Source organism: Dermacentor silvarum, chromosome 7, assembly GCF_013339745.2.
Source record: "Dermacentor silvarum isolate Dsil-2018 chromosome 7, BIME_Dsil_1.4, whole genome shotgun sequence".
In the NCBI taxonomy this organism is placed as follows: domain Eukaryota; kingdom Metazoa; phylum Arthropoda; class Arachnida; order Ixodida; family Ixodidae; genus Dermacentor; species Dermacentor silvarum.
This window is the reverse complement of record NC_051160.1, coordinates 8,289,911-8,302,405: the sequence shown is the minus strand read 5'-3', so window position 1 is coordinate 8,302,405 and position 12,495 is coordinate 8,289,911. Positions and strand designations below refer to the sequence as shown.

The 12,495-nt window shown below is 44.7% G+C and overlaps 1 protein-coding gene across 2 annotated transcripts in view; it reads right to left on the bottom strand.

Annotated features, from left to right (window-relative positions):
• Positions 1 to 7,236, bottom strand: part of LOC119457498 (GATOR complex protein NPRL2-like) — a 52,326-nt gene extending 45,090 nt beyond the window's left edge. For both annotated transcript variants that reach the window (XM_037719084.2, XM_037719085.2), the window contains exons 1-4: positions 7,088 to 7,236; positions 6,797 to 6,888; positions 6,078 to 6,246; positions 5,883 to 5,991 (exon numbers count right to left, since the gene is read on the bottom strand). In XM_037719084.2, coding sequence (XP_037575012.1) covers positions 5,883 to 5,991; positions 6,078 to 6,246; positions 6,797 to 6,888; positions 7,088 to 7,177 — 460 coding nt within the window. In that variant the 5' untranslated portion in view covers positions 7,178 to 7,236. The remainder of the gene's footprint in view (positions 1 to 5,882; positions 5,992 to 6,077; positions 6,247 to 6,796; positions 6,889 to 7,087) is intronic.
• Between the last annotated feature and the right edge of the window lie 5,259 nt (positions 7,237 to 12,495).

Genomic DNA, 12,495 nt, shown 5'->3' with positions numbered 1-12,495 from the left:
GTCGTCTAGTCACCATTACGCACGCGCACTGCCCTCCGGCTTCTCCGCTCGCGCCATTATATATCTCGGCATGGCAGCTGCCGCCATCTTTACAGGCTGCGCGGTCGCGTGTTACGACAGCGGTTACGGGTTCTTCGATATTTTTTTTTTTTCGCCAGCCGTCAGGGTAAGGGGGGCAGTTATTATCTCTGTCAATGCCTCTGCCACGTTGTCAGACTAAACGCCGCACCCAACAGTCGCGTCACATCAGGGAGGAGCTTTGCGCCGATCCTCACTCTCTTGCATGCGAACGACAATTAAAATTTGGAGTTGGGTATCTCGGAGCATAGACATGCTAGAAGAATTCTTCCAAGTGAAACTGTGTAGAAACACGACTGCCTCTAACTTTTCAATACAAACATACCCACTTACTGCAGTCAATAAAAAGTTAATTATTCAATTTTAGTTAATTCGGCTGCTGACAGCGATAATTATCTCACTTTGTGTCCCCCTGGCCACACAACTTATTTGCGCAGGTGGTCTTCACTTGCCTCCCAGTGCCTAATTTTAAGAAACCCATAAAGCTTAATTTTGAACACCCGGTATATCTGCCCTATATTGTTTCTTAAAATAAAATTTGGCATGATCTGTGGCAGGTTCGTTATAAATGCGTAAGCACGTGTCCGTTTTTGGAGTTCTATTGGGACACCTTGATTTCCTTAAGAAGATCCTTGTGTTCGGCTGAGACACCTTCGTTTGCTTTGGAGGACTAACTCCCCTATTCACAAACAGCCCTCGACTCGAAGCTCTTCCTCCACTCCACCTTGTTGAGCACAGTGCCGCCTCTCCACTGATAAAGACGCGGCAATTCTAAAGAATTCCCGTGAATGGTCATGAAGCTCAGTGACCACTTCTTTGGAGGGATGGCGGTGCTATATTTCCTCTTGAGTCGACGTGTTGTGTTGACTAGAGGAACGTTCTTGAATACGGGTGTAACGCCCCGCTCCAACGCGGCAACCACTACGCTGGGTGTTTACGATATGCGAATCACCGCGTATGAAGACTCACGCTGGGTGTTTACGATATGCGAATCACCGCGTATGAAGATTCACGATGCCACCTACAAGAAGAAGGATGTGGCGTGTTAGCCGAGAGCGCGAGCCAGCTTCTTCATGTTTTGTTTCCCATTCGACGTCATCCTTTTACACAAGGTTCGCATCTGCTCCTGTTTCTCTAACCACGCGACGCCATCCTAGACCCGCGCGCTCACGTTGGCCGTTGACGTCACGCTCCCGCGAGAACGCTTCGCCCATGCTCCGCGAGAACGCCCACTCAGTTAAAAGGATCCGGCGGGTTTGAGCCTCCTATGCTTAATGTACGACAATAAAACTGCGAAGTTACAATGAAAAAATTGTAGCGTACGAACGGTACTGTGCTCGTGCTGGATATTGTCAACGTGTAACTGTGATCACAGTTTTAAAAATGTTGCCTATGAGTAGTTCTTAGTTTAGCTGTTAGTTGTTATTATTTATATATAAACACTTCAGCGAGAGATCTCTTTCATTAAGCAGGTTGGTCGCGGAACCGATGACATCCAATGAGGCAACCGATGACACCCCGAGGGGGACTTAAGTTAATCAGGTGCCAAGGCGCTTGCGCGCCCATCGGCGTGCTTGGCAAAAGGGACGTCCCCTCGTTCATTCGACGCACGGCCGGCGCCAGGAGGTCCAAGGTGTTCATTAGAAAAAATAACTACGGCAACTTCGCGACACCACACCCCTACAGAATACAACTAAGTTTGTGAGTGAGCTAGCTTTACTTCTACATGGCTGCTACAACTGGTACTCGCGAAAAATACTTTTGAAGAATGCTGGTGGCCATATTTTTTTGCGACAGGGCCATCCCCCTGTCAGCGAGGGGGCGATGCAGAAGTCTGAGGGGGGGGTCAGGACATCCGGACATCCCCCCTGGATCCGCGCCTGAGTATAACTCGTCTCGAAATGACACCGAAGGATATTCACCCTTTTATCTTTTATATGGTTGCGACCCCACATTGCCATTTGACATCATCCTACCTTCTGTGCCACGTGTTGCAACTGAGTACGCTCGTGAAGTCGTCAATCGTGCTCACATGGCGCGTCAAGTTGCCCAATCTCATCTATTGGCATCGCAGGATATACAAAAAGAGCGCTACGATCGGCGCCATCGCGATGTTAAGTTTGCCCCAGGTGCTTGGGTGCTCCTTTGGTCACCATGTTGTCATGTCGGCCTCTCCCAGAAGCTTCTCTCTCGCTACACAGGGTCTTATGAAGTCCTACATCAAGTTAACGACGTCAATTACAAGATCTCGCCATTACTGTTTGATCCGTTCTCAAGTCCAACGCCTGTTGACATCGTGCACGTTTTGTGGCTGAAGCCATACTTTCGCTCGCAGTTCTTCGCCTGACATGCGCCGAGACGGCGCTTCAGCACCCGGGGGTCCTGTTATGGAAGGATAAAAGAAGAGAAAAAAAGATCGCGAGACGCTGGCTGCTGCGTGTTGTTGCTGGTCAGCCATCTTCGCCACATTAACTCTGCTTGTATATATATACATTGTCTATACTCCCAACATCCCTGTAACATATTTCTTTGGTTATCTTATGATTCTCACCATTGACCCTCACACCTGCTTAGGCCAGTGAGCAATCCGTTTCATTAAAGTTCATTCTCTTCTCTATGCAATAAATAAATCATTGCTGCAAAACAGAGGTCCATTATTAAACTGAGAACCTCATTGGTATTCAGCACAACAGAATGTCACTGATTCATTAGTTTCAGAGGGAAAAAAGCACTTGATTCCATTCAGCAGAAATTCTAATGATAAAAATATATTTTCTAGACCTTCATATACTAGAACTGAGCTGTAATCGGTGCTGGCGTACTAATTTGGCATTCCTTTTAATAAGAGTAGACCATACTGTATATTTTGATTTCTATGTACCTAACTTACTGATAGCTTGCTACATTCTTGTTATACAATGCTAGGAGACTCCCAAGCATGAGCAGCACCATGATTTCTTACCCAAAATTTGTAAGCATTAAATTTTGTGAAAATTCTTTATACTCAATATTTGATTCTACATCTGCATTCTTTTTCTTGATTTCATTCAGTATTTGATTTGAAATCTACTATTCGGTATTTGCACACCCCTACTTATTTTTTTCCACCGTAACAAAGGTAGGCTTCACTACACACTAGTAATTTCTTAAGTTTCCAGCATGACTAACTTTTAATGGCAATAGAAATTGAACAACTGCATCACTTTTCAATACAATCTGCCTTCACTTTAACACATATCTCATACTTCTGAACTAACATTTCTACGGTCTTCAAAAAATAGTCTGGACTGTCTTCAAAATGTCAGCGGACTGCATTCTTCACTTATCATCAGTAGCAATTTTTTTGCTGCGACGATCTTTCTTCAGCTTTAAGAAGAAGTAGTAGTCACCGGGTGCCAGGTCTGGGCTATTATAGGGTGGGTGCTCTATCTCCTCAACACCACAGTCCTTCCCTGCAGCCTTCACAATGCTCGTCGTGTGAACTGGAGCATGGCCTTGAAACAGGCAGATGCCATGATGTAAAATCCCTCACCTCTTCTCATTTATTGTATCATGCAGTTCACGAGGCGTAATACTGTGCCTTCGTAGTAGTATTCCTTCCCTTGAAATCGTTCAAGAGAGTACTGTGGCAATCCCAAAAGATTGTTGCCATGATCTTCTTGGCCGACTGAGTCCCCTTGGCTTTTCTCGGTGGCGCTTATCCTGGTTTGTGCCATTTTATGAATTCTCTTTTTTTAAGGGGATTGCAGTAGAGGACCATGGTTTCATCTCCAGTGACAATCGACTCCAGCACTACTCTCTCATTCCTACAGCAAAGCTCTAAAAACTTGAGAGAACAGGTCACACGATGCTCCTTCTGCACAGAAAAAGGATTCAGGGCACCCATCTTGCACCGACCTTTGTCATGTGAAGTTTCTCATGAATTATTCGGAACACAGTCATTACAGAGAGTCACACCCGTGCTGTGATTCCTTTCAACTTAAGCCTCCTGTCATTGAGCACTTCCTCCTCAACAAGAGAGAATTCCTTTGGTCATTCGCTCCACGGGCCGACTACTGTGGGGTTCATCTTCAATGCTCTCTCTTTCTATGCGAAACTGTTTTGCCCATTCCTTCGCGGTAGTATACGAAGGTTAAGCTTCCGCATAGACACCATCCACATGTTTTTTGATAATATTTGGAGAAACCCCTTCTTTGATGAGAAACTTCAGTACGGCTTGGAACTCGATTTTTAACATTATCGTCACATAGCGTACCTCGTGTTCGTCAAGAGAGCACATGGCTACCGACAAACACGTGCACCGAGTTGGAACTCTTACCCTGGCCTCCTAATGGATGGCGCTGTGTGCCTGAGGCGGCCTTGATGTATACAGGTTATGTAGGTTAGGTGGGGTACCCTGACAACAGCATTAAGTTGATACAGTGCTCTGTAAGTATACAGGTTATGCTAGGTAAGGCATCCTGACAACAGCAGTAGGCTGATAAAGTGTTCTAGAAATATACAGAATAGGTTAGAAGGGGCATAGCGGCAGCATGGTGATGCCATGTTCTAGAAGTGTACAGATAATGTTAGGCCATGTTGAAATCGCTGTGAGATCTAGGTTCCAGGCCGGAAACTTTTGGAATTACTCTTGTATGCTCCTAACATCAAGTGCAAACAATACTGATGATAATATAAGCAAGACCATGGAAAACATTTGTCAGTAAGGTGAAGTTTACTAAGAAAAAAAAAAATGTTATACTACAACGAAGGTGGGCTTCACTGCACACAAGTCTATACTACAAACCATTCTTCGACAGCTCCTTGCGCCATCTGATGTTATTTAGAACAAGCACAAAATAAAGCATGTCATCTGAAAGAAGAGCTGAGCAACACAGAAGCTCAAATTGTCTTCAGGCTCGCACGAAAACTGCAAAAGTGCTGGACGAGCTGGCCACATAGTTTGTCTTTTTGCAAGATTGCACTTGACGAGCTGAGCTTGTCTTCCGTCCTTAGAGGGTCAAGTAGTGCATCCTGACAACAGCAGTATGCAGACAGAATGTCCTTGACGTATACAGGTTATGTTACGTAGGGCATTCTGACAACACTATTAGGCTGATAAAGTGTTCTGGAAGCATACAGGTTATGTAGGTTAGGCGAGGTACCCTGACAACAGCATTAAGTTGATACAGTGCTGTGTAAGTATACAGGTTATGTTAGGTAGGTCATCCTGACAACAGCAGTAGGCTGATAAAGTGTTCTATAAGTATACAATGGTAGTAAGCTAATACAGTGTTCTGAAAGTATACATGTTAGGTTAGGTCAAGTTAGGCATTGTTGATAGCAAGAGACTCCCATTTCAGGTAAGGTTTTTGCAATTTTTGTAGTATCTTTGATGTTGGTAATCAGAAACTGCTATGGGCGATCACTTTAGCTCACCTCTAAAAATTTGTACTAGGTGACTAGCTCTAGTCTCCGAAGTTTCAGCTTGACTTTGATGCTTCTAAGCCTAGTGATAGTGAATGCTGATCTGTCGTGTGCTGGGCTAATCAGTCAGCATGGCAACAGCCATCAATCAGCATGCTCCTGACTCCATGTAGTTGGCAGATGCCAAACTAAAATCTGGACCGTGGTTTTGCTTTAAAAGAGAGTTTTCTTCAGCAACAGCCGAAGTCATGGACATTGTAAGTCACTCTCTAGCAAAGAATTTGAGGGAGAACTGGTAAATCGAGCGTCAGGTAAAAAAAAAATAATAATAAGCACACCAAAAATGGAAGCCATATATAAAAATGAGCCACCCGGCTGTTAGAGGTGTGAAGGCATACTTATAGGAATTGAGCAGCTCCGCTTGATGTTCAAGTCGTGGAGGATTTTCGACATGATCTCCGGCAGCTGGCGCTTCTTGGTCTCATCGCGGATGAAGTTTGTCTCTTGCTACATTGAACCAAGCATGCAATTGTTTAGTACAAAAAAAACCTTTGCGGAGATAGTTGGCTAGTGGCACCACTTGTTGAACTTACTTCGAGAGTCGTGAGGTAGTTTGCCAGCTTTCTCACAATGGGCTCGTACTGGATGGTACGCATTTTGGCATCGCAGACAAAGCACAGGTTAAACATCAGTCTGTTCCTGTCGTACTCAGCACTGTCAAGCCCCACTGGATAGCCAATCACTTTCATTTCGCACATATTCCTAGAGAGTGTGACAAAAAAAAAGTAAGATGTTACATAGTAGAAAGGGCTGAACTCGGAGGCCTACACAAATTATACATAATTCAATAATTTTCACAACATTAGAAATTGGTAAGGGTCAGTATATATGTAGGAGAGTTCATTATCACCATCATAAAGATGCACACAACAGGACAAAAGCGTTATCACTGAGCTACCTCCAGTTACCTTTGTCCTGTGCCACCAACTCCATTTATATACGATTGCAAATTTGCTAACCTTATCGTTCCCATAATCATCGGCTGCCAGGGAATGCGTTACTGTCTTCCTGACAATCATTCATTTATTCCATAGACCACCTGTCACCTGCTCCACGCATCACGTAAGCCCAACTCCACTTTTTAATCAACTACCCACGTTCGCCTTCACATCCGCCCAATTGTCTCTTTAAAGCTACTACGCTCCAGCGATTGTAGCGTGTACAGAATGCATGCGAGGACCCGCGTAGGAGACGTCAGCGTATGTGAGGCGAAGCAAGTGTGGCCGCACGATCGAGCACCGCTCGCACTTACACAGTGATCAACTTGTGCTGAAGTTCAGGCTTTGGTATGAGGTAGACACTGATGGCGCTGAACGTTTCTTCGCTGATGTAATTCACGGGAACCTGTGGTGAGCAAGCGAAAACAGCTCGAGATCTGGAAGTCATCGACGGTACAACTTGTATTTTAAATGCAAAGCACAAACTACGCGGCAAGCAAACTACGTGACGGTTCGTCAAAAGCGAAACTGCACGCTTTTGCACCTGATCGCGGCTCCCCAGGAATATAACGCATTTTAGTTTCATGCAATGAACAAGTACCCACTTGGTACATTATCTTCGGCCCAGCAGTTGGATGGAATTCGCAAAAAAATATGCATTTTATCAGACTATCGCGAACTGTCCCGAGAGCCATGCTTGTTCATCGCCTCCTCGTCATAGAATAAAGAACCAACTGCCTCATTTAGAGGAGGCGCTGGTTAGTTTGGTGATGGTGGCCGGCTGGTGGCCGTTCCCGTTCCCTTTGTAACGGATTGCAAAGATGTGAAAAAAAGAATTATAGAAATAACTAAATGCAGTAGCACCCATTAAAAAGGAAAGGTAAAGGAACAAAACATAGAAACAAAAAAAGGGAAACAGGGGAAATGGAAGAAGAGAAAATGGGCGGAGTTACGCGCATAGGGAGATAATGCCCAAACGTGCCCCTGAACTTATACATTTATACTTCTAAGATTAAACCATACTACTAGTATCAGGTGTATAAAGTAGCATAAAATAAAAAGCTTATGTTGTTATGTGTTTAAATTTAATTTTAGTTTGTTTTATTTTACTTATCATACACCAGGTGGCAGCACAACGCAACAGTGTTTTTCGGTGTTGTCTGCTATATTTCGTCTGCTGCCGCTCTACATAGGGTCGCTCTCTTAGACCAAGCCGCTTTAGCTTCGCAATGCCGAAGACTGTCTCGAGCTGGGTGAGCACTGCTTTGCATATTTTATCTTCTCCATAAAATCACTCTTTTCCTAACGAGACGATACGCAGGGGAAGTAAACGCGCCTACACGAAAGGAGGCCATAGACGCCGGCATTCCCAAGATCCGGGAGACGAGCACCCGGATATCGCGTGTTTCTGTCGAAACGCAAAAGGAGGCTACAGAACAAAGGAACTAAGTGGCGTCGAGTTTAAATGGTGATGCTTTCGCATCGAGACTCGAGTATATTGCACATGGTATATATACACAACATCAGTGAGCTTTAGTTCCGTTTCTTCTGTCTAAAGGTTCTCTCTCTCTCTCATGTGTACATGTGTGTGTCCTTTGCAGAACTGCCGTTATTTTATGTCTTATACTTATCTCTTTTCTGGCCGCGATTTATGCTTCGGGGACACTCGGTCAGCTTCGTCGTCAACTTATACCGAATTGATCCTGTTGGAAAGAAAGAGACTGCAAGAAAGCAAGGAACAGCGAGAAAGATTACAGCTCGCGGCCAGATACACGTTGCGTACGGTTGTGGGGTCAAATAGGGTCAAGTAATGAACCCCCAGCTTTTACTCCCCGATTGATAGCAAAGACGGCGTTTTCCGCGTGGTTTACGTAGTGGAACGGGTAACGTAAACACTGCACGGCCTTGAAATTTAGGCGAGAGAGGCGATAACCTTTCCTTCTTTCTTTTTTCCTCGTTCTCTCTCGGGGGGGGGGGGGGGGGGGGGGAGTTTTCTGGAAGCTGGCGCTCCAAGCGACCTCCGCGTTGTGGCGCTACGTTCGCCTCGCCATTTCCTCTATCTGCGTCCGATGAGCGGGAATAAAGAACTTCCCAAGAAATAAAGAACGCGACGGGTTCTGGCGGCAGTGCACTGCAGGCCGAGTGAATGAGCGGTCCGAGGCACAGACGGACTTCAATGGTGGCTTTCTCCAAGATTCAGTTGAAATTTCGACGAGACATTTTATTGGCTGTCATTACAAATGAGTGGTTAGCTACTAAAAATGCGGCTTGAATGACTGTGAAAAAAAAAAAAAAAAGAACTTGATGCGATCAGTTTTGTCTTAGAGGGTGAGCAATCATGACTGTTTTGTTTTTCTTTGTTATAACTCTTGCTTCTATTCAGAAGCATCAAATTGTGGTAGGTTCTCTCTTGAATAATGACTGCTCGTTGTACCTGTTATATTTGCCTATCCGTACCCGAACAGATGTCCGTAACCTTGAACTGCATGAAACTTTCAGTTTTCTAGCCGTGAATAATCGAGATACATTGTAGCTGGTATAGTTGGGCTTTTTTTTATGTATTCGATATTGTTTCGTTTTAGAAAGTTAGGCAGTTGAGAACTTAGTGCTGCAAACTATCCTTAACTCCAGCAACCATGAACGGTGTTCTTCGGCTTCCGGAAAGTGCGCAAGAATTAGGTGGTCGTCATCGTACGGCGAGTTCTGAAAATAGCTGACTTGACTATCAGCGGACGACGCTATCGTCCTGCATGCTTGCAAAAGAGGTCCAAGCTGAATAAGGCGCGCTTTCGCAAGCAAGCTTCGCCCGCTATTTCTAAAGCTCTCTAATAAATACATGGCACTGGAGCTAAAGATGACGCAGATGCGAGCGGCAGCGACATTTTTCGAGCTTCAGTTTAACCAGAGCATGTAGGCTAATTATTTCAATATCTGTGTTCGTACTTTGCTGGGTCCTGTGAGAAGGGCGCCTTTAACGAGTTGTAGCTGAGCACAGCGTCACAAGTTGCGATAGTTGGTTTGATTATAGCAGGTGTCGATTTATTTATTTAATTACTTATTACACTTTAACATGAATGGTATTACCACTTGGAACACCAACTTAACCATCAAGTGGGTCATCTAGGAAGTACGCTAAGACAAGCACAAGGATTTGTTAACTTCTATTTATTTTTTGGTGCACTGCAGTTATATCGCAACGGATGGGATGGATGGATGGATGGATGGATGGATGAGGCTGAACCCTTTAAACCGGGCGGTGGCATACGCCACCTAGCCATGACTATTAACATATTTTGTACTTTGTGGTGGGTGAAATTTCACCCCTGCCTTGATTTTTATCCACCAATCAGATAACCTCCGTGTGGTTATTTCTACCCGCTTAAAGTCTATTTTGCCTTCACTGTTCCTAAACCCCAATGCTTTGAAAAAATCAGCCCCGTTACCTTGCACTGTAGGGTTCAGCCCTTTACAGAAAAGTATGAGGTGTTCAGCCGTTTCCTCTTCTTCTCCACATGCACCGCACAACGTGTCTATACCTTGGTACTTGGTACATATTTTAGTCCGCAATACTCCCGTCCTGGCTTCAAACAACAAAGAGCTTCCCCTAGAATTATCGTAGATATTTTCTTTGGCAATTTCTTGCTTGAAAGTTCTGTATGTTCCCAGTGCTGATTTCGTCTGCATCCCCGTTTTCCACAGACCCCTCTCTGTTTCCTTAACATTTTTCTTAACCGCTGTTTCCTGGTTTGCACCCCCTCCTGCAGTCCAAATATTTGATTGACAATTTTCTGGTCAGCTTCCTTCATTTTGTGTCAACATTCCTCATGAACTGAAAACTCTCCTTGCCCACCGCTTTTCCGCCATTTCTCTCAATCGCTCCTCAAATTCTATCTTGCTGCTTCCAAGTAAACGCTCGCCACCTAGCGGCCGCTCCGAGAAACGGCCGATCCAGGTTTCAAGCCTGACGCAAAGGTGTCACCCACCTAGTTTTCTGCCGTCCTCGACTGCGCTTCCCTTCTCTTGGTAATTTGGTAGCCGATCTGTAACTCTAAGGTTCCACCGGTTATCCATCCTACGCATTAGATGGCCTGCCCAGCTCCATTTCTTCCTCTTTATGTCAACTAGAATATCGGCTATCCCCGTTTGTTCTCTGATCCACATCGCTCTCTTCCTGCCTCTTAACGTTAGGCCTACCATTTTTCGTTCCATCGCTATTTGTGCGGTCCTTAACTTCTTCTCGAGCTTCTTTGTTAACCTCCAAGTTTCTGCCCTATATATGTTAGCACCGGTAGAATGCAATGATTGTACACTTTTTTTTTTTTCAACGACAGCGGTAATTAAGCTCCCAGTCAGGATTTGGTAATGCCTGCTGTATGCACTTCAACCCAATTTTATTCTTCTGTAAATTTCTTTCTCACGATCAGGGTCGCCTGTGAGTAATTGACCTAGATAAACGTACTCCTTTACAGACTCTAGAGGCTGACTGGCGATCCCGAATTCTTGTTCCCTTTCCATGCTACTGAACATTATCTGTCTTCTGCATATTAATCTTCAACCCCACTATTACACTTTCTCGGTTAAGGTCCTCAATAATTTGCTGTAATTCGTCCCCATTGTTGCTGAACAGGACAATGTCATCTGCAAACCGAAGGTTGCTGAGATATTCGCCGTTGATCCTCACTCCTAAGCCTTCCCAGTCTAAGAGCTTGAATACTTCTTCTAAGCGTGCAGTGAAAAGCATTGGAGAGATTGTGTCTCCTTGCCTGGACCCCTTTTTGATAGGTATCTTTCTACTTTTCTTGTGGAGAACCAAGGTTGCTGTGCAATCTTTGTAGATATTTGCTAAGATATTCATGTATCTGTATTCCTTGATTACGCAATGCCTATATGACTGCTGGTATCTCTACTGAATCAAATGATTTTTCATAATCTCTGAAAGCCATATAGAGATGTTGATTGTACTCCGCAGATTTCTCTATTACCTGATGTATGACATAGATATGATCCATCGCAGAATATCCCTTCCTGAAGCCAGCCTGTTCTCTTGGTCGGCTGAAGTCAAGTGTTGCCCTGATTCTACTGGAAATTATCTTGGTGAATATTTAATACAATACTGAAAGCAAGCGAATGGGTCTATAATTCTTCAATTCTCTAACGTCTCGATTCTTACGGATGAGTATAATATTAGCGTTCTTCCAACGTTCTGGTACACTTGAAGTCGTGAGGCATTGTGTATAAAGCGCCGCAAGCTTTTCAAATATATCTCCTCCATCTTTGATTAAATCGACTGTTATTCCATCTTCTACAGTAGCTTTTCCCCTGGTCATGTCTTTCAAGGCCCCTCTAACTTCATCGCTAGTTATAGAAGGAGCCTCTGTATCCTGTTCATCACTACTTCGAATGAAAGTAGCTTGGCTGCTCTGGGCACTGTACAGGTCAGTGTAGAATTCTTCCGCTGCCTTTACTATATCATCGAAATTGCTGATGATATTACCCTGCTTATCTTTCAGCGCATGCATTTTGCCTTGTCCTATGTCAAGTTTTCTTCTGACTGATTTCATGCTGCGTCCATATTTTACGACTTCCTCAATCTTTTCCACACGCAGTAGCGCACCCAGGATCTCTGCCAGGGGGGGTGACAGTTTGCCAATACCATCTAAACAGCACTAATTTCAATTTCTTTACGGGAAATTGTGAAAAGCGCTTTTTGCGAGTGTGCAGATGATTGCGCGTCTTACATCTTAGTTGCAGTACTCAAATGAGCAAGGAAAGAAAAGGGCTTAAACAAAAGGGGGGGTTAGGTCGGCCTCAGGGGGGGGGGGGGGGTTACAACCCCCAAATCCCCCCCCCCCCCCCCCCCCCCGTCGGTGCGCCACTGTCCACACGTGTCAGCTAACTATAAAACGCGAAGCTTTCTCCCATGCAAACTGAATCAAAGTCCAAAGCCAACGACCACGTAACGAACCTAAGAAATGCTGAGCGACCCGATGCGATGCATATGTGATTTGATTGC